Source organism: Pan paniscus, chromosome 5 (genome assembly GCF_029289425.2).
Source record: "Pan paniscus chromosome 5, NHGRI_mPanPan1-v2.0_pri, whole genome shotgun sequence".
NCBI lineage: Eukaryota > Metazoa > Chordata > Mammalia > Primates > Hominidae > Pan > Pan paniscus.
This window is the reverse complement of record NC_073254.2, coordinates 178,801,818-178,826,369: the sequence shown is the minus strand read 5'-3', so window position 1 is coordinate 178,826,369 and position 24,552 is coordinate 178,801,818. Positions and strand designations below refer to the sequence as shown.

General features: G+C 48.5%; 1 protein-coding gene across 9 annotated transcripts in view; it reads right to left on the bottom strand.

Annotated features, from left to right (window-relative positions):
* Positions 1-24,552, bottom strand: part of SYTL3 (synaptotagmin like 3) — a 117,193-nt gene that overhangs the window by 42,420 nt on the left and 50,221 nt on the right. For 7 of the 9 annotated variants that reach the window (XM_034963163.3, XM_063605052.1, XM_055114282.2 and 4 more), the window contains 4 exons: positions 15,030-15,081; positions 13,923-13,992; positions 8,439-8,517; positions 4,082-4,206 (listed from right to left, as the gene is read on the bottom strand). In XM_034963163.3, the coding sequence (XP_034819054.1) occupies positions 4,082-4,206; positions 8,439-8,517; positions 13,923-13,992; positions 15,030-15,081 (326 nt within the window). The remainder of the gene's footprint in view (positions 1-4,081; positions 4,207-8,438; positions 8,518-13,922; positions 13,993-15,029; positions 15,082-24,552) is intronic. The other 2 variants (XM_034963167.3, XM_055114286.2) reach the window with 1 other exon arrangement.

The following is a 24,552-nucleotide window of genomic DNA, read 5'->3' as shown; positions in this document are numbered from 1 at the left end:
GCTACTCGGGGGTGCTGAAGTGGGAGGATCACCTGAGCCCAGGAGGTAGAAGCTACAATGAGCTGTGTTTGCACCACTACATTCCAGCCTGGGTGACAAAGTAAGACCCTGTCTCGAAAAAACAAACAAACAAACAAACAAAAAACAAAAAAACAAAAAAAGAAAGTTATCTACTACTTCTGTGCCTCAGTGTAGCCACTTGCAAGGTGGGCACCAGCATCCTCTACTTCCAAAGCAGGGCCACCGTGTTCTATAATTAATATTGATGAAATATTAATAATCTGATGAAAATGAGAGGAATTTTGGTGAGCTCCCCAGCTAAGGCATGTGTAATTGCAGTCTGATGAATGTTCTATTTAAAGACGTACTCCTGGGCCAGGCGCAGTGGCTCACACCTGTAATCCCAGCCCTTTGGGAGGCTAAGGCAGGCGGATCGATTGAGCTCAGGAGTTTGAGACTAGCCTAGGCAACACAGCAAAACCCCATTTCTACTAAAAATCCAAAAATTAGCCAGGTGTGGTGGTACATGCCTGTAATCCTATCCACTCAAGAGGCTGAGGCATGAGAATCACTTGAACTGGGGAGGGAGAGGTTGCAGTGAGCCAAGATTGTGCCATCGTACTCCAGCCTGGGCAACAGAATGAGACTCTGTCTCAAAAATAAATAAAAATAAATAAAGTGTACTCCTTATATTTCAACCCAATAGTTATTTAGCATTTATAGATCATACTATCATTGCTGAGTACTTTATAAACATTTGGCTAAATTGTCCCTTATAACAGCCATATCTGGCTGGGCGTGGTGGCTCACACCTGTAATCCTAGCACTTTGGGAGGCCTAGGTGGGAGGATTGCTTGAGTCCAGGAGTTTGAGACCAGCCTGGGCAACATCTCTACTAAAAATAAAAATTAAAAAAAAATCAGCCAGGCATGGTGCCATATCCCTGTAGTCTCAGCTACTTGGGAGGCTGAGGTGGGAGGATCACTTAAGCCTTCGAGATCGAGACTACAGTGACCCACGATAGCACCACTGCACTCCAGCCTGGGCAAGACAGCGAGACTTGGTCTCAAAATGAAACAAAGAAACCACCCCAGCCACAACCTCAATTAAGGTGAGGAGAGAGAAGGCCTGCAGAAAGTTGGAAGCGTTCCTGCCAAGAGCATGGCTGAGAAGTGGACACACGCATAACAATGTCTACTTGGATCGGCTCTCTCCCCACCGTCTCCCCTGCACCCCACCACTTCTATCCCTGAGCTCCCTTAGCCCTTCAGACAACCCTGGCCAGGCTCTGGGCCATGTGCACGTGCAGCAGGGGAGGGGGTGTGCCGAGGACCCACGGGCCATCCTCATGCAGAACGCCACAAGCCCAGCCTGTGGTGCATGGGATGAGCCACCACACAGCACATCACGGTGCAAATGGGAAATGCGTCTCACCTCTGGGGCGTGGACAGGGTGTGGTTGGTCTCTGGAGCAGGTTCCACCTAGCTCTTGGTCATCTCTTTGCCCCAGTGTCCCCGTCTTTAGTAAAGACAGGAACAGTACCAACTTCATAGGGCTGTCTTAAGGATTACAAAGGCTAAATACCTCTGAAGGGCATTACGCTGAGAACAATGCCAGGCATCTGGTTAACCCCAAGTCAATGTTAGCCTCTGAGTGGTTTCCTGTGACTCAAGCAAGCAAGAGAATTACTCATGCTTCCACACGCCCCTTCCTGAACCCTCTTTCTTCAGCGGTCCTCATTTGTCCTTCTTATGGGAACATAGAGTTTAGAATTCAGAGTCAAATCCCAGGTCTGCTCCTGGCTCTAGCTCTCATTCACTATGTGACATTAGGCACGTTGGTCAACCTCTCACTAAAACTCAGGCTTTTTTTTTTTTTTTTTTTTTGAGACAGAGTTTCACTCTTGTCGCCCAGGCTGGAGCGTAACAGTACGATCTCGGCTTACTGCAATCTCTGCCTCCTAGGTTCAAGCAAAGATTCTCCTGCCTCGGCCTCCTGAGTAGTTGGGATTACAGGCACCCGCCATGAGCCTGGCTAATTTGTGTATTTTTAGTAGAGACAGGGTTTTACCATGTTGGCTAGGCTGCTCTCGAACGCCTGACCTCAGGTGATCCACCCACTTCAGCCTCCCAGAGTGCTGGGATTACAGGCATGAGCCATGGTGCCCGGCCAATTTTTAAAATTTTTAATTTATTATTATTTGAGACAGGGTTTCACTCTGTCACCCAGGCTGGAGTGCAGTGGTGCAACCATGGCTCACTGCAGACTTGACCTCCCGGGCTCAAGCGATCCTCCCTCCTCAGTCTCCCTAGTAGCTGGGATTATAGACATGTGACACCACACCCGGCTAATATTTGTATTTTTGTAGAGACAGGGTTTTCTCATGTTGCCCAGGCTGGTCTCCAACTCCTTGGCTCAAGCAATCTGCCCACTTCGGCTTCCCAAAGTGCTGGGATTACCGGCATGAGCCACCAGGCTCGGCCGATCTTTATCATGGGAGTAACAATGTCTACCACGGTATTTTTGTGAGAATTAAATGTGATGAAGTAGGTAAGAAACAATGCTGCCACCACGTGTGGCTCACAGGGCTTCATATGGCTGCTAACCCTCCCCTCCACCTGTTTCACTAGGAGAAGGAGTGATCCCCGGAGGGAGTTCGGAGGGAGCTTCTGTAGACTCCGGGAAGCTGACAGGAGCTGACACTTGTGTTATAGAATTTCAAACACCTGCCAAATACATTTCAAACTGTCTAGACACCTCGCTCCTAAAGTGTGGTCTGAGAACTTCACAGCATAGACTTCGCCAGATCCCAGGAGTTCACCAAAAATGCATCTGCAGTTCCTCATCTCACGTCCACCCCGCAGCTACTGATTTGGAATCTGCATTTTAAGAGCCCCAGTGACCCCTATACTCATAAGAGCTGGGAATCACTGCCTCAGAGTTCAGTCCTCTTTTGGCTATACAACCTTTGGCAGGTGACTTAATCTAAACCTCCATTTCTTTACATGTAAAACGAGGCTGCATGCAATACCTACCCTAGATGGTGGTTATGAAGATAAAATGAGATAGCCTAGTTAAGCTATTAGTACAGAGTCCAGCACATCATAGTCAATGCTGGCAATTTAGATAAAATATTTAGATGACTTAGATAGCAAATCAAGATACTACATTATCTCATTAGATGTTTACAAAACCTTGTGCTGTGGGCAGAACAGGTATTATCATCTTCATTTTACAGAGGGGCACACTGGGCTGGAGCGGGAGGCAGGACATGAACTCTCAAGAGGCTGTGTGCAAGTTCCAGCAGGAGAGGGGGGCTGACCTCACACCCTCGCCTAAAGGACAGTCTGTCTGGGGACAGCCTGAGTGGAGTCCACAGCAGCAGAGAAGGGACACCAGTTCTGTCCAGCCTACCAGGGCAGTCACATCAACACTGCAAGCAACAGCTGGTGGCACCTGCCCAGCCAAGGCACCTCAGCTGAACTAGAATGCGGGTTTTCCCATTCTAAGGTTGGCTCTCTCTCATACCCGAAGCGTTCACTCCAGGCTGGGTTAGTCCTGGTGGGAAGGTGGAATAATTATTTCCCTAGAAGCCTTTACTAAGGGAGCTCTCACTTGTGGTGTGGACAGCGGGGGAAGAGCGCCCCCACAGGCTTGCTCGCGCCTTTACGTTTTCAATAGTTTCCATCCGAGGCCAGGACAGATTTTAACCAAAGGCTGCTGGTCTTGCAGACTCCAGGGCTAACCCGGCAGGTGTGGGCCCTGCAGGAAGCCCTTGGGCTTTGGCGCAGGCTTGAAGCCAGCAGGGAGCTCTGTGGACACAGAGGAGCCTCAGGGGCTTGTGATTAGGTGGAAGCCTTTCCTTGTGCTGAACAGTTTTCCAGACTGACCTTCAATCCTGACCTGCCTTGGGCCAGCCCTGCCCAAATAGAGGCGCTGACTGGTAATTATGTTTTTCTGATGGCTTACTGTTTTTCTATAAAACCAAAGAAAACATAAATCTACAGAGAAGGCAGGCTAGAAAGTTCTGGAAGACAACATGAAGGTGATCAGCGTGGAGGCCTTGTGGGGCTCAGGGTACCCTGGTGGTGACGTTGACCGCAGTGTCAGACTGGCTCCGTCTCTCTGTCTGCCCCGCACACTGCCTGGGGCCCGTGGCAAGAAGATGCTTCTCAGAAGTCATATCATTCTGGGATTTGGAGAGCTCTAAAAGGCAAACACAAGGGTTGATGGGTGGGAACAAGCAGCTTTGCTGAGACTTGTGGGAGCCTCTTCTGGGGTTCACTGAACCCACAGACAGTGGGTCCCAAGGTCTTAAGAGGGCAAAGTGCACGGAGGAGCAAGGGCGGCACATTCCCCCACCAAGTGCAGAGGTGTTGGAAAGGTGAGCAGACAGTGTGCTGGGTCAGGGCAGGAGAGGGCTGGCTTCCTTCAAGGTCCCGCTGTGGCCACCCAGGCCATGGTCAGGGTGAGAGGTGAAGGGAAATCATCCACCCAAGCTCCTCTGCGTTCCAGGTCGCACATATGTGTGTGCACTCATCCAAACACGAAGACGGCAGCCTACCAAACAAGCCGGCTTTCTAGGGGTTCCTTACAAAGATGTTACAACTTAACACCATTTCTTGTGACTTTTTGAAGCGAGGTAAAAATAAGATTTGGGGTGTCCTCATAACAATTATAATAAACAAACCCTGGAAAGATGACTGTAAACAAATTTGTTTCATTTTTACAGTATAATAGTGGTCTAGAATAAAGATGAATAAAGTTTGAAGGAAGGAAGCCACATACAGAAGTGAGAGAACCACCTTGAAGATAGTTTCATCCTCTGAAGATGGTTTCATTTTCCGTTGAGAAACCCACTCCTCCAAATGGGGACCTTAAAACTGTCTCTAGAGCTGTGCTGTCTGGCAGAGAGACAATGCAAGTCACACACACAATTTTAAATTTTATAGTAGCCACATTAAAAAAGTTAAAAAAAAAAAAAAACAGGTAAAATTAACTCTATCTACTTACTTATTTTTGAAATAGAGTCTCACTCTGTTGCCCAGAATGGAGTGCAATGATGTGATCTTGGCTCACTGCAACCTCCGCCTCCTGGGTTCAAGTGATTCTCGTGCATCAGCCTCCCAAGTAGCTGGGATTACAGGTGTGTGTCACCACGCCCGGCTAATTTTTGTATTAGCCATGGTTTCACCATGTTGGCCAGGCTGGTCTCGAACTCCTGAGCTCAACAGATCCACCCACCTTGGCCTCCCAAAGTGCTGGGATTACAGGCTTAAGCCACCATGCCTGGCCAAATTAATTTTAATTCTATATTTAGTTTAACACAATATATCCAAAATATTAAAAAATGTCATCAATATTAAAGTTATCCATGAAATATTTTACTTTTGTTGGATTCCAAGTCTCAGAAACCCAGTGTGTTCACTTTGGTAGTGCATCTTGCAGTCCTATTTCAGGGGCTCAAGAGCAACACGTGGTTAGAGGCCACTGCAATGGACACTGTGGCTCTCAACCCCCCGGCTGGCTTTGGATCCACCTCCTTGGGATGTTATTGCATGAATCCTCTATCCTCTCACTATTTATTCGTTCTCTCCTGCCTACACTGCCCAAGAATGAGTCTTGCAGTATCTCTTTCATCTAGAGAGGGAACGGCTGGGGTGTCCAGCTTTTCCACCAGGATGCCTCCTAGCCTCCTCTGATAGCAATGCCGTCCCCATGTCCTCAAGGTGACCATCAAGAAACACTGGGGGATCTTTCTAAGGCCAGCAGCTCGCAAGGCACTAGTACGCACCAGGTCCTCAAAGTGGACAAAGTAAAGGACACGCTCAGATGGCCCATCCCAGTCTGGACTGTGAGGCTGTGAGGGGCTCTAATTTCTAAGCCCTTAGGAGGAACTGGTCCCCCAGCAATCTTAGTGCCCATCCCAAAGCCTGGGCCTATTTGGGCCATTGAAAGTTCACAGATGAGGGGAGAGGACAAGCCTTCTTGAGAAATTTGGGCTCTAAGAAATAGGCTTATAGGTCAGTATTATTAGGGGACAAAGGATAAGGAAGAGAAAGAAATGCAGATTGCTTCTGGGCAAGACCAGTTTTCTCATTTCCTCTTCCCCTTTCTAAGGGGGACTACAGTGCTGACATCTTCTAGAAACGTACTGATAATAGACAGAGCTGCGGCCACTCATTTCCTCCCGCTGGTTTGACTTCATTGGGCAGCATCAGCAGCTAGAGGTTGTAATTCTGGGTCACCTTTCAAAACCCCTCAGGGGCAAAGCCGCCCTTCAGCACCTGGGCCAGTGAAGAGTCTGGGGCCCTCTACAGTCCCTCCCCGAGGACCTCAGGTGCCAATCTTCCTCCCCTCAGAATGAGGCTTCCCTCTGCACCCACTTCCGTGGGGAAACAGGCAGCCAATAAGATAATAGGAGCACAAGAAGAGGAGCTCAAAATCCAAAGAAATAGGAGTCAGCGCCTACAGGACGCTAAGTGTCCTGTGGCAGAGACGGGAGAAGGGCGTGTGTGTGGTCACGTGTCCTGTTCCTGCAGAACCAGGGGAAGCACTCGGGAAAGGTCAGAGGCCAAGCGCCACTCCCAGCAGCCAGAAAGCTGGGGTTTTCTATCTCTGCCTCTGGGCGGGGGGTGGGGGTGGTGGGGGGGGTATGGGGGGTGCTGGGTGCGTGTGTGTGTATGTGTGTGTGTGTGTGTGTGTGTGTGTGTGTGTTATGCGGTTTCAGTCTGCTTTCCATATCTGAGAAGGGATGCTTGCTGCTTTGCTCTTGTGAATTCCCCCACACCTCGCCCAGGGACTAGCTCTAGTTGTCCACCTGGGTATTACACTGGCTAGCCTCAAGTGCTCAAGTGTGTGAGCAGGTACACAGGCCAGGCTCTGGGGTGGCCACCTGACAGCTATGAGCATATCCAATGAACCTGTGTGCAGGGCTGGGAGCATCTAGGAAGGTGCATGTGTGCTGACGTGTGTGTCCCACCTCTCTGGATTTCGGTGGCTGGGGGATGACAGGGTTGGGGCTAACTCCAAGGCACTGATTCTACAGTGGCAGTGGTGGAAGACAATTCACAGAAGCCACATAGATTTGGAGAAGGGCTGTGCACCTAGAAAGACATACAGGGAAGGTGAACTAGCACCCACCCATACATGACAAATACCAGGGGGTGGGTGGGAAAATAGCACCCACAAGAGAACAAGAGAAGAGGCAGCCGGGACAGCTGGAAAACACGTTCCAGGCCAAGGGGCACACAGCAGGGGTTACTGTCAGAGAGCCCAGCAGGGTGGAAACAGTGATTTTTAAGCCACCAAACGCTCTTGGCAAACAGGCCCATGAAATTCAGCTGCTTCCTCCCTAAGAAAGGAACAGACCATTGCATGAGACGATTGTTTCTGCTCATCTGAAGAGCAGTGCTTTGATGTCCATTGTCATCGTGTGACAGCTGAGACAGGGCTCATGAGGAATACGGACAACTAATTAAAGTCATATAAAGAGACTGTCTCAGAGTCAAGTGCAGCACTGAGACCATCCGCATGCAACTGCAGAAAAGGGGATGATGAAGAGAAGCTGAGCAGAAACACAGTGAAAGAGAAATCCATGCCTAAGGACCCTTGAGCACACTAAGGACATTTTCTAAACACCTGACCAGCCCTGGGCATCTTAGGAGGCATGAAAAGGAGTCTGTCCTCTGGGACTTGAATTTTAAGATAAACAGAGAAAAAGTATCTGAGCAGAAAGAACATCGAAAGACACAAGATTGCAAGTGGAGGTGGTCCTAGGTTACATGCATCTGCAAATCACAGGATTACTGCTAACTGAAGAAAATACATTTACCAAGGAGAAGAGGAGAAAGGCAAGTAATTCCATGCAGACAATAGATAGATAATTGGGCCCTACTGGCCTGAAAGGTTCTGGTTTTAGATTCCCTGAAATTGCATCTTTTTTTTTTTTTCTTTTTCTTTTTTGAGACGGAGTCTTGCTCTGTTGCTCAGGCTGGAGTCCAGTGGCGTGATCTTGGCTCACTGCAACCTCCGCCTCCTGGGTTCAAGTGATTCTCCTGCCTCAGCTTCCCCAGTAGCTGGGATTACAGGCACCCACCACCATGCCTGGCTAATTTTTGTATTTTTAGTGGAGACAGGGTTTCACCATGTTGGCCAGATGGTCTCGAACTCCTGACCTCAAGTGATCCACCCACCTTGGCCTCCCAAAGTGCTTGGATTACAGGTCTGAGCCACCATTTCTCTTCCTATGAGGAACCAGAGGCCTGCTTTGTTGGGAAAGAGATGAAGGGCCAGGTGCTGTGGCTTTCCCCAGGGTCCAGAGACAAAGTGAGTGGCCTAAGGGACAGTGTCAACCGAGGTCACCGGCCAGGCCCTGGCCAGTGGGCTCGGCTGGCCTGGAAGGTAGTGGGAAAACACATCATGAAGCATGCACTTACTTTTCACGTGGGTAGCAAGAGACAGAAACAAATTTTCCACGGACTTATTAAATCCTCTAAACTGACCAAATTCCTGTAACTAAAACAGAGACAGAAGGAGAGAATGAGAATTATGCTTGATGACTTGTGTTTGCCTCAGCAGTGTCCAGGCTGCCAACCCCAAAACACTGGCATGTGGGTGTGTGCGAGTGAGTGTGGGCGTGGTGCTGGGGGTGCAGGTGGGCATGGGTGTGTGCGTGCAGGCCTGGAGGCGGACAGCAGTCTTCCCGAGGGGTAGGCATCTTCTTCATTCAGCGTCTCTCCCTACTTTTGCTATTCACATTGAAGGAGCATTATCAGTGGGTTGTTGACAAGATGACAAGTACCCCTGGGAAATGATGACTGGCATTTCATTGGCTCAAAGACTGTACTCAAGTAAATTACTGCTTGTTTAACCTCTTTTCTCCAATGGCCCCACCCCAACTCCATGCAGAAGTGGCAGAATGTGGGTGGCACAGGGGATGAGGATGGTAAAAGCCACAAGGTGACCAGGCGAGAGCTGAGGGGCTCCACTTCCCAAAGCAGAAGAAAAAAAAGATAAAACAACAGAAAGGAGTTCACTTCCTTCTCCAAGTCTCATTCATTCATCCATCCATCCACTCATCTAGCCACCAAACATCCATCCATCTTACATTACCACCCATCCAATCATCCATCTGTCCAATAAATACATCATGAGCACGTAGGTACTGGAACGACTCTGGATAATTTGAAATTTCCAGGAGAAAGTAGAGCAGGATTTTGAAGGTCACCCAGTCTCAGTTTGAAACTGAAAAAGAGGCCAGACGCGGTGGCTCACGCCTGCAATCCCAGCACTTTGGGAGCCCAAGGCGGGCGGATCACGAGGTCAGGAGATCGAGACCATCCTGGCTAACACGTGAAACCCCGTCTCTACTAAAAATACAAAAAAAAAAATTAGCTGGGCAAGGTGGCGGGCACCTGTAATCCCAGCTACTTGGTAGGCTGAGGCAGGAGAATGGTGTGAACCCGGGAGGCAGAGCTTGCAATGAGTCGAGATCATGCCACTGGTCTCCAGCCTGGGCAATAGAGCGAGACTCTGTCTCAAAAAAAAAAAAAAGAAAGAAAGAAAAGAAAAAGAATGTATGTGATTCTTCTCTCTTATCAGCATTATATATTTTTGGGTTTGGATCATAATCTCAAAGACACAGTCTCAAATGCTATAATCCTAAACGATGAAAGATCAAAATCCCTAAAGTCTAAATCCCTAAAGATGAAAATCCCTGAAGTCCAAATCCCTAACATCTAAAATCCCCAAAATCACAATTATGGGATAGTTGCATCATGTTAGGGAGACCTATTACTTTGTTACTGCCTTTATTAAATTAAGTATGACTTAAGGAGAGCCTGTGGGTACAGGTTGACAAGGGGTGGACTCGTGGACTTAATTAATGACACCTTAATTGTAGGCATCCACTTGATTGGCTTCAGGAATACCTAGAAGCCTGGTAAGGCATTATTCTGGGTGTGTCTGTGAGGGTGTTTCCAGAGGAGATTAGTGTGTGAGTCTGAGTGGATTCGGTTAGAAAGATCTGCCCTCAATATTGGCAGGCACCACCCACTCAACCAGGGGCCCAAGGAGAACAAATACAGCAAATGAATTGGTCTCTGAGAGCTGGAACAGACTTTTCTTCTGCTGCCTTGGACATCAGAACCCAGGCTGATTGGCCATTGGACTCCAGGACTTAGACCAGAGGCTCCCTGGGTCCTGAGGCTTTCAGCTTTGAACTGAGAGTTACATTGTCAGAGGTATGTGAACCAGAGCAACTCCATCTTGAATAGGAGCTGGGTAAAATGAGGCCGAGACCTACTGGGCTGCATTCCCAGATGGTTAAGGCATTCTAAGTCACAGGATGAGATGGGAGGTCAGCCCAATATACAGGTCATAAAGACCTTGCTGATAAAACAGGTTGCAGTAAAGAAGACAGCTAAAATCCACCAAAACCAAGATGGCAACAAGAGTGACCTCTGGTCGTCCTCACTGCTACACTCCCACCAGTGCCATGACAGTTTACAAATGCCATGGCAACATCAGGAAGTTACCCTACATGCTCTAAAAAGGGGAGGCATGAATAATCCACCCCTTGTTGAGCATATCATTGAGAAATAGCCATAAAAATGGGCAACCAGCAGCCCTCAGGGCTGTTCTGTCTATGGAGTAGCCGTTCTTTATGCCTTTACTTTCCTAATAAACTTGCTTTCACTTTACTCTATGGACTCGCCCTGCATTCTTTCTTCCGCGAGATTCAAGAACCGTCTCTTGGGGTCTGTTTCCTGTAACAACACCATCAGCTTTCCTGGTGCCGACACCTTGGGACTTGGACTGAGTCACGCTACTGGTATCCCAGGGTCTGTTTGCAGATGGCTTGTGGAGAGACTTCTCAGCTGCCGTGATCACGTGAGCCAATTCCCCTAGTAAGACTCCTCTCATGTATCTATATACATATCCTATTAGCTGTGTCTATCTGGAGAACCCTAATACAGATTTGGTATTGAGGAAGCCACCTATCATTCCTTCTTATTGTATTCCTTACAACACAACAGAAGAGATCTGTGAAACGGTTCCTTCACCAAAAAGCCTGTGATATGAGTATAAGGTTATTTAATAATGAATGGTAAAAGTTTAAAAGCTAATTAGTATTGGTGTTGCAAAAGTAGGAAATGGCTTAATTGCAACGACTGGAGCAAGAACCAGCCTTTCAAATGGACAGCATGTGCTTACAAAATGCGTGGACCTGGCTGGGCGAGGTGGCTCACGCCTGTAACCCCAGCGCTTTGGGAGGCCGAGGTAGGCAGATCACGAGGTCAGGAGGTCAAAAGCAGCCTGGCCAATAGTGAAACCCCGTCTCTACTGAAGATACAAAACAAATTAGCTGGGCCTGGTGGCACATGCCTGTAATCTCAGCTACTCAGGAGGTTGAGGCAGGAGAATCGCTTGAACCCGGGAGGTGGAGGGTGTGATGAGCCAAGATTGCGCCATTGCACTCCAGCCTGGACAAGAGTGAAACTCCATCTCAAAAAAAGCAAAAAGCAAAAAAAAAAAAAAAGCTTAGACCACAACCACTCTCCAAATACAAGTGCAGAAAGTGTTTCAAAGATCTTAGAAGTAAAAACACAGGCAAAAAAAAAATACAAGAAATCTCCGCTGCCAAATTATTTAGTTTAGTTGTGTATGAATTCTGCCCCTTCACACACAGCACAGTTTGCTATGCTGTGTAGTTCACGTTCTCATCATGTCCCATGCTGGAGGTAAAAATTGCAGAGACTTTTAGAGTTTTAATTTGTGTTATGCATTTTTTTTTTTTTGAAAACTGACTCCATGCTTCAAAGTACGTCATCACACCATGACTCTGACGTGTACATAAAGATGTTGATATTTCCTAAGGGAAGAGATCTCCTTTTTGTACATCTGTATTTGCAAAAGATAAAATTTCTTGAGATCTCAGCTGTTTGGGTGACTGTACATGCAATGGTGACCCATGGCGGTTTTTGATCCATCTCATCAAATGACTGTTTGAAAAATATTGTTGTTCATGACAATATTTCAGTTACAAAGCTGGATGCACACAATACCAGCCATAGTAATGTGTATTTCTACACTTCCCTTTCTGATGTATTTCTTTATGAATATGGTTCATCTGTTCATAATTGTTATACCCATGTGACTGTCATTAGTATATCTGAGTGTTTATGCTTGCAAAAATATGCATGCTGTTTTTGCCTATTTATTGTGTAAAGTGGCCAGTGAAGTGTTCTGTCATGGTTTTTGTTTTTAGTTTGTTTGTTTAGAGACAGTCGCGCTCTGTTGCCCAGGCTGGAATGCACTGGCGCAATCATGGCTCACTGCAGCCTTGGCCTCCTGGGCTCAAGGGATCCTCTTCCCTCAGCCTCCTGAGTAGCTGAGCCTACAGGCATGTGCTACCACATCCAGCTAATTTTTTTATTTTTTGTAGAGATAGGGTCTTGCTATGTTGCCCAGGCTGTTGTCATGTTTTTACATGTTTCTCAAATCCCCTTTAAAATTTTTAAATAAATTTCTTCAAAATCATTTTTAGATTTTCTAGAATTATATTTTTGGGATTTTGATCTTTCAGGATTCCAGCATTCAGGATGATAGCACTCAGGACTATGTCTCCTGGGATTATGATCAGCTCCCATATTCTCCCATATATACCTACCCCCTTTAATTTATAGAATAATGAAGATAACCAAGACATTTCATGGCACTTTACAGTTTTCCAAGTACCAACACACACATTATTTTGTTAATTTCTCACAACAGCCATACAAATATAGACGATATATACAAATATAGACGCTCCCTGACTTACGATGGTTTGACTTACAATTTTCTGACTTGATGATGGTGTGAAAGCAATATATATTCAGTAGAAACCGTACTTTGCATTTTGATCTTTTCTATTTTGTATTATTAATAACATTTTTATTATTATAAAATAGGCTCTGTATTAAATGATTCTGCCCAACTGTAGGCTAACGCAAGTGTTCGGAGCACATTTAAGGCAGGCTAGGCTATGCTATGATGTTTGGTAGGTTAGGTGTGTATTAAATACAATTTATTTTTTTTGAGATGGAGTCTTGCTCTGTTGCCCAGGCTGGAGGGCAGTGGCACTTGGCTCACTGCAACCTCCACCTCTAAGGCTCAAGCAATTCTCCTGCCTCAGCCTCCAGAGTAGCTGGGACTACAGGTGCCTGCCACCATGCCCAGCTAATTTTTGTATTTTTAGTAGAGACAGGGTTTCACCATGTTGGCCAGTCTGGTCTCGAATTCCTATCCTCAAGTGACCCACCTCGGCCTCCCAAAGTGCTGGCGTGAGCCACCGCGCCTAGCTAAATATATTTTTGACTTACAGTATTTTCAATTTACTATGGGCGTATTGGGATATAACCTCATCATAAGTCAAGCAGCACCTGTATAATTATTTCCACCTCTCAGGTGGGAAACCCAGGTAACTGCCCCAAGATTGCACAGCTAATTTCTCTGGACAGAAATAGTGCTGGTCCACTGTACATCAGAGCCTGCAAACACTCAAAAGAGACACTCCCACTCTCGCACACACGTTAACCAATCTTATTTCCCCTTAGACCCCAGAGACTCTACACACACGCCCAGCACACAGCAGAGTTGGGGAAGGGGGCCGATGCCATGCCAAGAGTAAAGAGACCTCGGGTGCAGGCAGAAAGGGTCGCTGATGACACAGAGGGTCCCGCGACCAGAACGAGGAGAGAAGCTCTGCCCAGCCCGAGGGCCCTCGCTCCCCGCCCCGCTTTGTGACCCGCTCCAGGCACAGTCAGATCCCTTTGCTGGGAGGTTCCGTGCCCAGCCTCAGCCTCGAAAGCTCCCCTGCTTCCTCTCCTTCTATTCCCTGACCCCTACTAGAGAAGTGCCCAGAATGGATACGTTACCCTGCCAGGACTGCGGCTGCACTGGCTCTCGCTGACAGGAGGTGGAGTAGGAGGAACCACAGAAATTTTGCTGCCAAGGAAAACACAGGCATAAGAAATGGGTTGTGAACCATGCAAGCCATTAGTTTTACAAATACACAAAATCTGCCATTATTCTATAATTCTAGTTCTCCGCCTTTTTTTAAACTGCCTCACTTTTTGGAAAAATAGCCAGCAGCCCTGCTTGGACCTGCTGCTCTACGAGGGGCATGATTTCCTGGTATCTATATGAGGGCGATGCTGCCTAAAGTCTGGGTACTCCGCCCCGCTCAGTCATGTGTTCTGAAACAGCCTGGGTGCTCCGGCCTGGACCTGCCACCTGGCTGCGGGGAAACCCCTGGTTCCCATCTGCGCTCCCGTGTCCTCTTAGCACAAACCACACCAGCAGAAGTGCCAAAAATGTTGTGGATGTGAGAATCAACCACGAAGCAAACTGGAAGCTTGTGCTAAAAGAAATGGGAAAGAATAGGGGAGGAAAAAAATGAAAAAGTCTCGATACTGGAAAATTTCACCATGGGCCAAACAAAATAGCAGCTGGTGGGGAGCTTTCAGAAACACTTTCATAAATTGAGTGTAATCAGGTGTGTGAATTATGGCCAGCTTCATGACTGCTCAGTTTTTAGAATTTTGTGCAAAGAAGTTCACATCTCTCAGGCCATTATTCAATTCTATCAATGTTTATTTCACCAGTATCTCTAACGTGCCAGGCGCTGGGTAGGGTGTTAGAGATAGGCATGATTAATCAAAGCACATGCTTGCTTTAGAATTTCACTTAAGTGCAATTAAACATAATATTTAGTTTCCTTATAACACTTCAGGAGAATTTAAGAAGTAGAGCTGAATGTCTAGTGAGAAAATACTATGCTAGCTAGAAGGTTTCTCATGAGAATCTGGAAACATCTCTGCTTTAATCTTTTTCAGGAACTTTATCTTTAAAAGAAAAAAAAAAAAGAGTCACATTCCAAAGCAGTGACATGTGAAAGTCAAGAGACCTATAAGTTCTTGCAGAGTGTCCTCTGCGCTCCTGCCCCGGAGGGCCGGGGACGGTCTGTCCTTTGTAACACTCACCTCAGCTTCTGATAAGATTGCAAGAGCTGCCCTCCAACTGTCTCATGTTTGCCTGCGAGAGATATCCATAGAGGGCGTTTATTATTAAGAATAGCACTTAGCTGATGTAAATACAGGAAATAGTAGATTAAAATTATTTTCTCTAGTATCATTTCTTGTGATTAAAAAGTAAGAGATCATTTTGAGGTGATAGAAATGTTCCAAAATTAGAGTGTAGAGATGGTTGTACAACTTTGTAAATTTACTCAAAATCATTGCATTGTAGACTGAAAAGATACATTTTATGTTATGGAAATTATACTCTCCTAAAGTCATTTAAACATACACACACATTATGAAACCGTAATTGTTGGGAATGACTACTTTTATTAAAAGTTGATATTGGATTAGATTTTCTAAATCTTCCATTCGTCCTTTGGAAACATTTCATAATGGAATGAATCTATTCCCGTAAGTTTGCCTTGTGATGAAGATTAAATTAATCTTTTAAAAACTGTAATCTACTTATTTCTAGTTACAGAGGCTAATAATTTCCTAAATAAGACTGCATCTGATATAGTACTCTTTTTGTTTCAAGAAAAGAGGTTTTTATGATGTGTTAAGACGCCAGAAATAAAACTCAGCATGTTCCCAGTTCTGTGAACACAGTGTTCCCTGGCCAAATGCATAGGAAGAGACCAGTCCTCGCCCAGCAGGGGGCTGGGAAGGAAGCAGCATTCTCCTGCTAAGGGAGGTTCCCAGAGGGCTCCACTCTGCCCAATACACAGACCAGAACACCGGGCCTGCCACCCTGGGAGGCAGTCTAGCTCCTGTGCCGAAGCTTGGGGGATTTCAGCCATTCCAAAAAAAACATTTACATATGGAAACATCACTTCCATAAGACCCACTGAAGGACACGGACAGTAAGAAAATCAGATGGGCTGGCCTTTGGGAGGGCAAATAGCATGTGATGTTAAGCTCTCAACACCGAGCCCCAAGCCTCAAAGGAAGAAGGCAGCCCCTAGGTCAGGGTCCTTAGCCAGGCTGGCCATAGCCAGTGCAGGAGTCTTTGAAATCATGGCTAAAGTTCCGAGTCCACCTGCCTGTGTGCATTTTCTGGGGTTCATCTGGGGGACATCTGGCTTTCACAGGATTCTATAAGGCACCTGTGACCCTTCCCCTCCCCATTAAGAAATACTTCCCTAAGACAGAATGAAAAGGTACAACACAGTCTTGCCTGAAGCCCGAGCACTCAACTAGTAGGACCAGCTGGTCAGGGACCAAAGCTGGCACCTGCAGGAGCCCCGAGAGAAAACATCCAGGTCCAAGCAAAAAACAGCCTGACTGCAGTGTGCTGGCCACGGAAGCAAGAGAAAAACAGCCACGCTGCTCATCCTGCCCATCCTGGGGCGAGCACAGACCTGGGAGACAGCTAGCGCACAGCAGTCTGCGGGCGGCGATGTACCACAGGGTGCTCCTGTCTCTGGATCCCCCTGCCCCATGTGGCCTTAGAGCCATCACTGTCACCCTGTTCCTGGGTCCCCCATGCCCTACGTGGCCTTACAGCCCTCACCTATCACCCTGTCCCCAGGTCTATGTGACCTTACAGCCCTCACTGTCACCCTGTCCCCAGGTCTATGTGACCTTACAGCCCTCACTGTCACCCTGTCCCCAGGTCTACGTGACCTTACAGCCCTCACTGTCACCCTGCCCGAGTCCCTCCTGCTCTACATGACCTTCCAGATCTCACCTGTTACCCTGCCCCGAGGTCCCCCCCACTGCTCTATGTGACCTTACAGCCCTCAGTGTTACCCTGCCCCGGGTTCTTCCTGTCCTACGTGGCTTTACAGCCCTGTCAGCCTGTCCCCAGGTCCCTCCTGTCCTTCGTGGCCTTACAGCCCTGTCACCCTGTCCCCAGGTCCCTCCTGCCCTATGTGACCTTACAGCCCTCACTGTCACCCTGTCCCCAGGTCCCTCCTGCTCTATGTGACCTTACAGCCCTCAGTGTTACCCTGCCCCGGGTTCCTCCTGTCCTACGTGGCCTTACAGCCCTGTCAGCCTGTCCCCAGGTCCCTCCTGCCCTATGTGACCTTACGGCCCTCAGTGTTACCCTGCCCCGGGTCCCTCCTGCCCTATGTGGCCTTACAGCCCTCACTGTCACCCTGTCCCCAGGTCCCTCCTGCCCTTCGTGGCCTTACAGCCCTCACTGTCACCCTGCCCCGGGTCCCTCCTGCCCTTCATGACCTTACAGCCCTCACTGTCACCCTGCCCCGGGTCCCTCCTGCCCTATGTGGCCTTACAGCCCTCACTGTCACTCTGTCCCTGGTTGTGGCAACAGTATCCTGAGGCACAGTCACCAAAAAGCCACATCCCTCTTAGAGAATCTGAGGCTATCACACTACCACCTGGAACCCTTCAGTGACTCCCTATGGCGTGGTCTGAAGTCCAGGCCCACGTTGCTTCCGGGGTGCCCCACCCTTCGGGGTCACCCCTCTGCCTGCAGGCCTTGCCCTTTCACTCCAGCAAACCAATTGTCCCTTATTGCCCTGCCTACCCGGTGAGGCCGGCCCTGCCTGCACGATTACTGTCACCCCCACCTCGTCTCCTCGTGCTATCCCCCACGGGCAGTTCTGCCCCAGGTCCACATCTCAGACCCCAGCTAGGAAACCTCCGCTTCGGCCCAGGTCGCAAATCCCCCGCGTCCCTGCTGCAGCTCCTGCACGGACCGGGCGTGCACGTGGCTTTCTGCTGCCCCCTGCCGGCTGCAGCGACGCGGGGCACAGGCGGGGCCTGGGTTAAGGCTGGAGAGGGAACGTTGCACTCTGCTGGCCCTGGGGAGGGGCCCGTCACAGCTGCTCAATTCCGCCCTATGACAGCAGCCACAGATAGTAATAAAGGGCAGGCATGCCCGTTCCCACGAAACTTCATGGGCACTGAAATTTGAATGTGTCACAAAGATTATTCTTTTGTTTTTTTTTTAACCATTTAAAAATGTAAAACCCAGCCAGGTGTGGTGACTCACATCTGTAATCCCAGCACTTTGGGAGGCTGAGGCAGGCGGATCACTTGAGGCCAGAAGTTCGAGACTAGCCTGGCCAACATGATGAAACCTCGTCTCTACTAAAAATACAAAGATTAGCCTAGCCAGGCATGAGGTTACACGCTTGTAATCGCAGCTACTCGGGAGGCTGAACTCAAGAGGCAAAGGTTGCAGTGAGCCCAGATTACACCACTGCACTCCAGCCTGGGAGACAGAACGAGACTCCATCTCAAAATAATAATAATAATAATAATAATAATAATATAAAACCCACTCTTAGTTCACAGGACATATGAAAGCATGCAGGGGGACCCGCAGGTCCCAGTCTGCCCCCTGCCTCACTGCCCCAGTTGTGGGCTGTTGCTCTCAGCAGGGCAGGGGTTGCTAGAGACACAGAGCCCCAGGCAGCCTCCAGCCTGCAGAGCCCCAATCCCATTGGAGCAAGATCCGGGCAGATTTGAGAACTCAAGGAAGTTGGAGCAGCACTGCCCTGTGTGGCTTTTACCAGCCCACTGTTGACTATCATTTCACTTCTTCTCTTTGATTCCTCAGTTGTTTCTTCCTAGAAGCTTCCTTAAAGAGCCCTGAATTTTGACCTCTTGTTAACATGTCAGTATTCGCGCAAGGAGCTGTGAGATGCTCACAGACAGGCATCCCTCGAGAGGCAGGTGTTTTGGACCAAGGGCCCCCACCACCCTGCCCGGTCTGGCTGGCGAGTGACTTTAGCAGGGATACCCGTCTTTGCCAGAGACAGGAACAGCTGCGGGCCAGGGCCCAGGTCTGAGGCTGCCAGGGCTTGTCTCAGGCACACGGCTGGTTGGCAGCCGTGTCTGCCAGGCACGGCGCGGAGCATTTTGCACACATTTGCTGCTCGGGTGGTTGCCAGGTGTCATCCCAATTTTTTTTTTTTTTAAGACAGAGTCTCGCTCTGTCGCCCAGGCTGGAGTGCAGTGGCACGATCTTGGCTCACTGCAACCTCCGCCTCCCGGGTTCGAGTGATTCTCCTGCCTCGGCCTCCCGAGTAGCTGGAACTACAGGCGCCTGCCACCACACCTGGCTAATTTTTTGTATTTTTAGTAGAGATGGGGTTTCACCGTATTAGCCAGGACGGTCTCGATATCCTGACCTTGTGATTCGCCCGCCTCGGCCTCCCAAGGTGCTGGGATTACAGGCGTGAGCCACTGTGCCAGGCCCCCAATTTTATAAATGAAAAGCAAGGCTCAGGGATAAGGTGTCATGGGCCCAAAGTCACAACGTCTACAAGTGACAAAGCGGATTTTGTACCACAACTTGCCTAAAAAGCCTGCAGGAAGTCAGAAAGTGTACAAATATAACTTAGGGTGGGGAGGGGGTGGGGACAAGACCAAAATGGGGATAGCCGAGGGCTGTACAGACACGGGGTCACCACTCTGCTTCTATTCGAACATTTTCCTAATACAAAGCCGGGGGGGGGGAAACGACCACCTGGAAACCAACAACCATGTCCCAGAAAGCTGAGTAACTTCTTTTTCCCCTCTCTTGTTTTTGAGACGGGGTTTTACTCTGTCACTCAGGCTGGAGTGCAGTGCTGTGATCATAGCTCACTGTAGCCTCTCACTCCAGGGCTCAAGTGATCCTCCCACCTCAGCCTCCTCCAGGAGGCAGAAGGGACCACTTGAGGCCAGGAGTTTGAGACCAGCCTGGGTAACTTAGTGAGAATATGTCCTACAAAAAAAAAAAAAAAATTTTTTTTTTTTTTTTTTTTTTTTTTTGAGACAGAGTCTCACTCTTGTTGCCCAGGCTGGAGTACAATAGCGCCATCTTGGTTCACTGCAACCTCCGCCTCCCGGGTTCAAGCGATTCTCCTGCCTCAGCCTCCCAAGTAGCTGGGATTACAGGCGTGAGTTACCACACCCAGCTAATTTTTTTTCTACAAAAAAATTTTTAAATGAGCTGGGCATGGTGGCATGTGCCTGCAGTGATCCTCCCATCCAGCTACTCAGGAGGCTGAGGTGGGAGGATAGCTTGAGCCCAGGAGTGACAGGCTACAGTGAGCTATAATCGCAGCACTGCACTCCAGCCTGAGTGACAGAGTAAAACCCTGTCTCAAAAACAAGAGGGGAAGGGGGAATCTAGACACACAGGCAGATGTGCACAGAGGGGAGACAATGTGGAGACAGCCCCGTGACCATCAGGGCAGAGACTGGGGTAATTGCTGAGATCCACCAGAAGCAGGAAGAGGGAGGCAGCGTTCTACCCTAGCACCAGCAGAGGAAGCATGGCCCCACTGACACCTCAATTTCGGCCTCCCAGCCTCCAGAACTGGGAGATGATACATTTCTGTTGTTGGAGGATCCCCAGGTTGTGGCACTCTGTTACTGCAGCCCCAGGAGGCAAATCCAGAGGCCGCGGGTGCTTGAGTGACTACCTGCCTCTCCACTGTCCCCTTCTGCCACCCCCATCCCCTTCGCTCAGCCCCAGTCAAACAGAGCCTCCCAGCTGCCTGTGCCCACTCCAGGCCTTGTGCCTCTCCCCACGCCTCCTCCCCCCCAGAACAGCTCTTCATCTACACCCCAGCTCACACTCCTTCATGACCCTCTCCCCATGGCTCCTCCCCCCAGACAGCCCTTCATCTACACCCCAGCTCACACTCCTCCATGACCCTCTTCCCACGGCTCCTCCCCCCAGACAGCCCTTCATCTACACCCCAGCTCACACTCCTCCATGACCCTCTCCCCATGGCTCCTCCCCCCAGACAGTCCTTCATCTACACCCCAGCTCACACTCCTTCATCTACACCCCAGCTCACCTCCTTCATCTACACCCCAGCTCACACTCCTCCATGACCCTCTCCCCATGGCTCCTCCCCCCAGACAGTCCTTCATCTACACCCCAGCTCACACTCCTCCATGACCCTCTCCCCACGGCTCCTCCCCCCAGACAGCCTTCATCTACAACCCAGCTCACACTCCTCCATGACCCTCTCCCCACGGCTCCTCCCCCCTAGACAGCCTTCATCTACACCCCAGCTCACACTCCTCCATGACCCTCTTCCCACGGCTCCTCCCCACTAGACAGCCTTCACATCTACACCCCAGCTCACACTCCTTCATCTACACCCCAGCTCACCTCCTTCATCTACACCCCAGCTCACCTCCTTCATCTACACCCCAGCTCACACTCCTCCATGACCCTCTTCCCACGGCTCCTCCCCCCTAGACAGCCCTTCATCTACACCCCAGCTCACACTCCTCCATGACCCTCTTCCCATGGCTCCTCCCCCCTAGACAGCCTTCATCTACACCCCAGCTCACACTCCTCCATGACCCTCTCCCCATGGCTCCTCCCCCCAGACAGTCCTTCATCTACACCCCAGCTCACACTCCTCCATGACCCTCTTCCCACGGCTCCTCCCCCCTAGACAGCCTTCATCTACACCCCAGCTCACACTCCTCCATGACCCTCTTCCCACGGCTCCTCCCCCCTAGACAGCCTTCATCTACACCCCAGCTCACACTCCTCCATGACCCTCTCCCCACGGCTCCTCCCCCCTAGACAGCCTTCATCTACACCCCAGCTCACACTCCTCCATGACCCTCTTCCCATGGCTCCTCCCCCCTAGACAGCCTTCATCTACACCCCAGCTCACACTCCTCCATGACCCTCTCCCCATGGCTCCTCCCCCCAGACAGTCCTTCATCTACACCCCAGTTCACACTCCTTCATCTACACCCCAGCTCACACTCCTTCATCTACACCCCAGCTCACACTCCTTCATCTACACCCCAGCTCACCTCCTCCATGACCCTTCTAAGAGTTCATTCATAGGGATTCCATGACTGTCCTCACCAGGCTGGCCCCATTGTGGTTACTGTGCACGCCTGCACTAAAACTCCTCTGACTCCACTGTAATCAATATGCATCTGTCTCTCCCCTTTTTGAGGACATGGCCTCATCTTCTGCATCTCGCTGTTCCTGGTACCCAGAAGAGGGCTTGCCATATAAGAGGTGGTGGTTATAAATACAACAACAGGCCAGGTGCGGTGGCTCATGCCTGTAATCCCAGCACTTTGGGAGGCCGAGGAGGGTGGATCACGAGGTCAGGAGATCAAGACCATCCTGGCTAACACAGTGAAACCCCGTCTCTGCTAAAAGTACAAAAAATTAGCCGGCCATGGTGGCGGGCACCTGTAGTCCCAGCTACTCAGGAGGCTGAGGCAGGAGAATGGCGTGAACCCGGGAGGCGGAGCTTGCAGTGAGCCAAGATCGCTCCACTGCACTCCAGCCTGGGCGACAGAGCGAGACTCCGTCTCAAAAAAAAAAAAAAAAAAGAAAATATAAAATAAGTGTTATAAAAATAAGTGTTGGCCAGGTGCAGTGGCTCACACCTGTAATCCCAGCACTTTGGGAGGCCGAGGCAGGCAGATCACGAGGTCAGGAGATGGAGACTGTACTGGCCAACATGGTGAAACCCCGTCTCTACTAAAATACAAAAAAAAAAAAAAAAATTAGTCAGGTGTGGTGGCATGCACCTGTAGTCCCAGCTACTCAGGAGGCTGAGACACGGGAATCGCTTGAACCCTGGAGGCAGAAATTGCAGTCAGCCGAGATAGCACCACTGTACTCCAGCCTGGCAACAGAGTGAGACTTCATCTCAAAAAAAAAGTGTTAATAAAATAAGTGTTAGTGTGGTTGTGAAAAAATTGGAACCCTTGTGCATTGCTAGTGGGGAAGTATAATAAAATAGGGCAGCAGATGCTGAAAATTCCATGGCAGTTCCTCAATAAATTAAACATAGAATTACCATTTGATCCAGTAATGCCACTTCTGAGTATAAACACAAAAGGATTTAAAGCAGGAACTCTAATAAATATTTGTACACCAATGTTCCCGGCAGCATTATTCACAATGGTCAAGAGGTGGAAACAACCCAAATGTCCATCAGCGGATGAATGGATAAACAAAGCATGGTATATCCATGACACAGAATACTATTCATCCACAAAAAGGAATGAAATTCTGATACATGCTCTACAACATGAATGAACCCTGAGGACATTTTGCTAAGTGAAATAAGCCAGATACAAAAGAACAAATACATTATGATTCCACTTATATGTGGTACCTAGAGTAGTCAAATTCATACAGACAGAATGTAGGACAGTGGGGGAAGGGGAGGATGGAGAGTTATTGTTTAATGGGTACAGGGTTTCAATATAGCAGAATGAAAAAGCTCTAGAAACAGATGGTGGTGATGTTTGCACAACAATGCAAATATACTTAATGCCAATGAACTTAATGCTTAAAAGTGGCTAAAATGGCAAATTTTATATTGTGCATATTTTGCCACAATTTTAAAAATGAACATGAAGTTATTAAATTCAAAATTATTTCCTATTTAAGTATATATGTGTCTGCTCTTTTAAAAAATTATTCATATGAAGAGGTAGTTTAACAGCAGCAAATTACTCCCTAAAAACTAGTCTAATGAGTAATTTTGTCTAAACATATGAACACATGAATCCTTCATTCAGAAATCCCTTCAGTTCAATTACTTCACCTTGGTTTCCATGCTATTCATTGAAATAGGAAAAATAATGATGGGCATGAAAACGTTGTTGTATTTTATCAACTGATCTTCTAGAGTAGAGGTCAGCAAACTTTTTCTGTAAATTTTTTGGTAGAAAATTTCAGGCTTTGCCGGCCATAAGGTCTCTGTTGCAACTATTCAACCTGTTGCAAAAGCAGCCATGGATATGAGAATGAGTGAACATGGCCTTGTTCCAATAAAACTTTATTTACAAAAGCAGGGTGATGGGCCAGATTTGGCTTGCAGGCTGTTGTTTGCCAACTCCCAAAAGAGCAGGGAGTATTTAGTAAAATAAAATATTGACGAACCTGATAACCAGCCCACCTAATCATGGTTCTTCCTCCATTCCAAAAACAGTGAATCAAAACCCAATGAAGCATGTAAGTAGTGGAGTAGTCGTGACAATTCAGGACCAAGAAGTAGGCTGCCTAAAGTGACCTCATTATCAAGGAGTGATGGACAGGGCTCAGAAGACATCAGGAGACATACAGACAAAGAAGCAGTCCTGGAAGGAACGCAGGTGCTCAGAAAGCATCGGAGAAACTCCAGCCATCCAGTTAAGATACTTGAGATACAAAAAATGTCTAGGTTAAATTCATGTATTCAAAGTGACTTGGACCTTCTAATCAATTCAATTTTTGTGTTGCTACTATGTGCAAAGCCAAAGGCATCATGAAATAAAAAATGAATAAAATCAGCCAGGTGCAGTGGCTCATGCCTGTAACCCCAGCATTTTGGGAGGCCGAGGTGGGCAGATCACTTGAGCCCAGGAGTTCAGGACCAGCCTGGGCAATATGGCAAAACCCCATCTCTACTAAAAATAGAAAAACTAACCAGGCGTGGTGGCGTGCACCTGTGGTCCCAGTTACTTGGGAGGCTGAGAGGGAGGATTGCTTGATCCTAGGAGGCGGAGGTTGTAGCGAGCCAATATCACT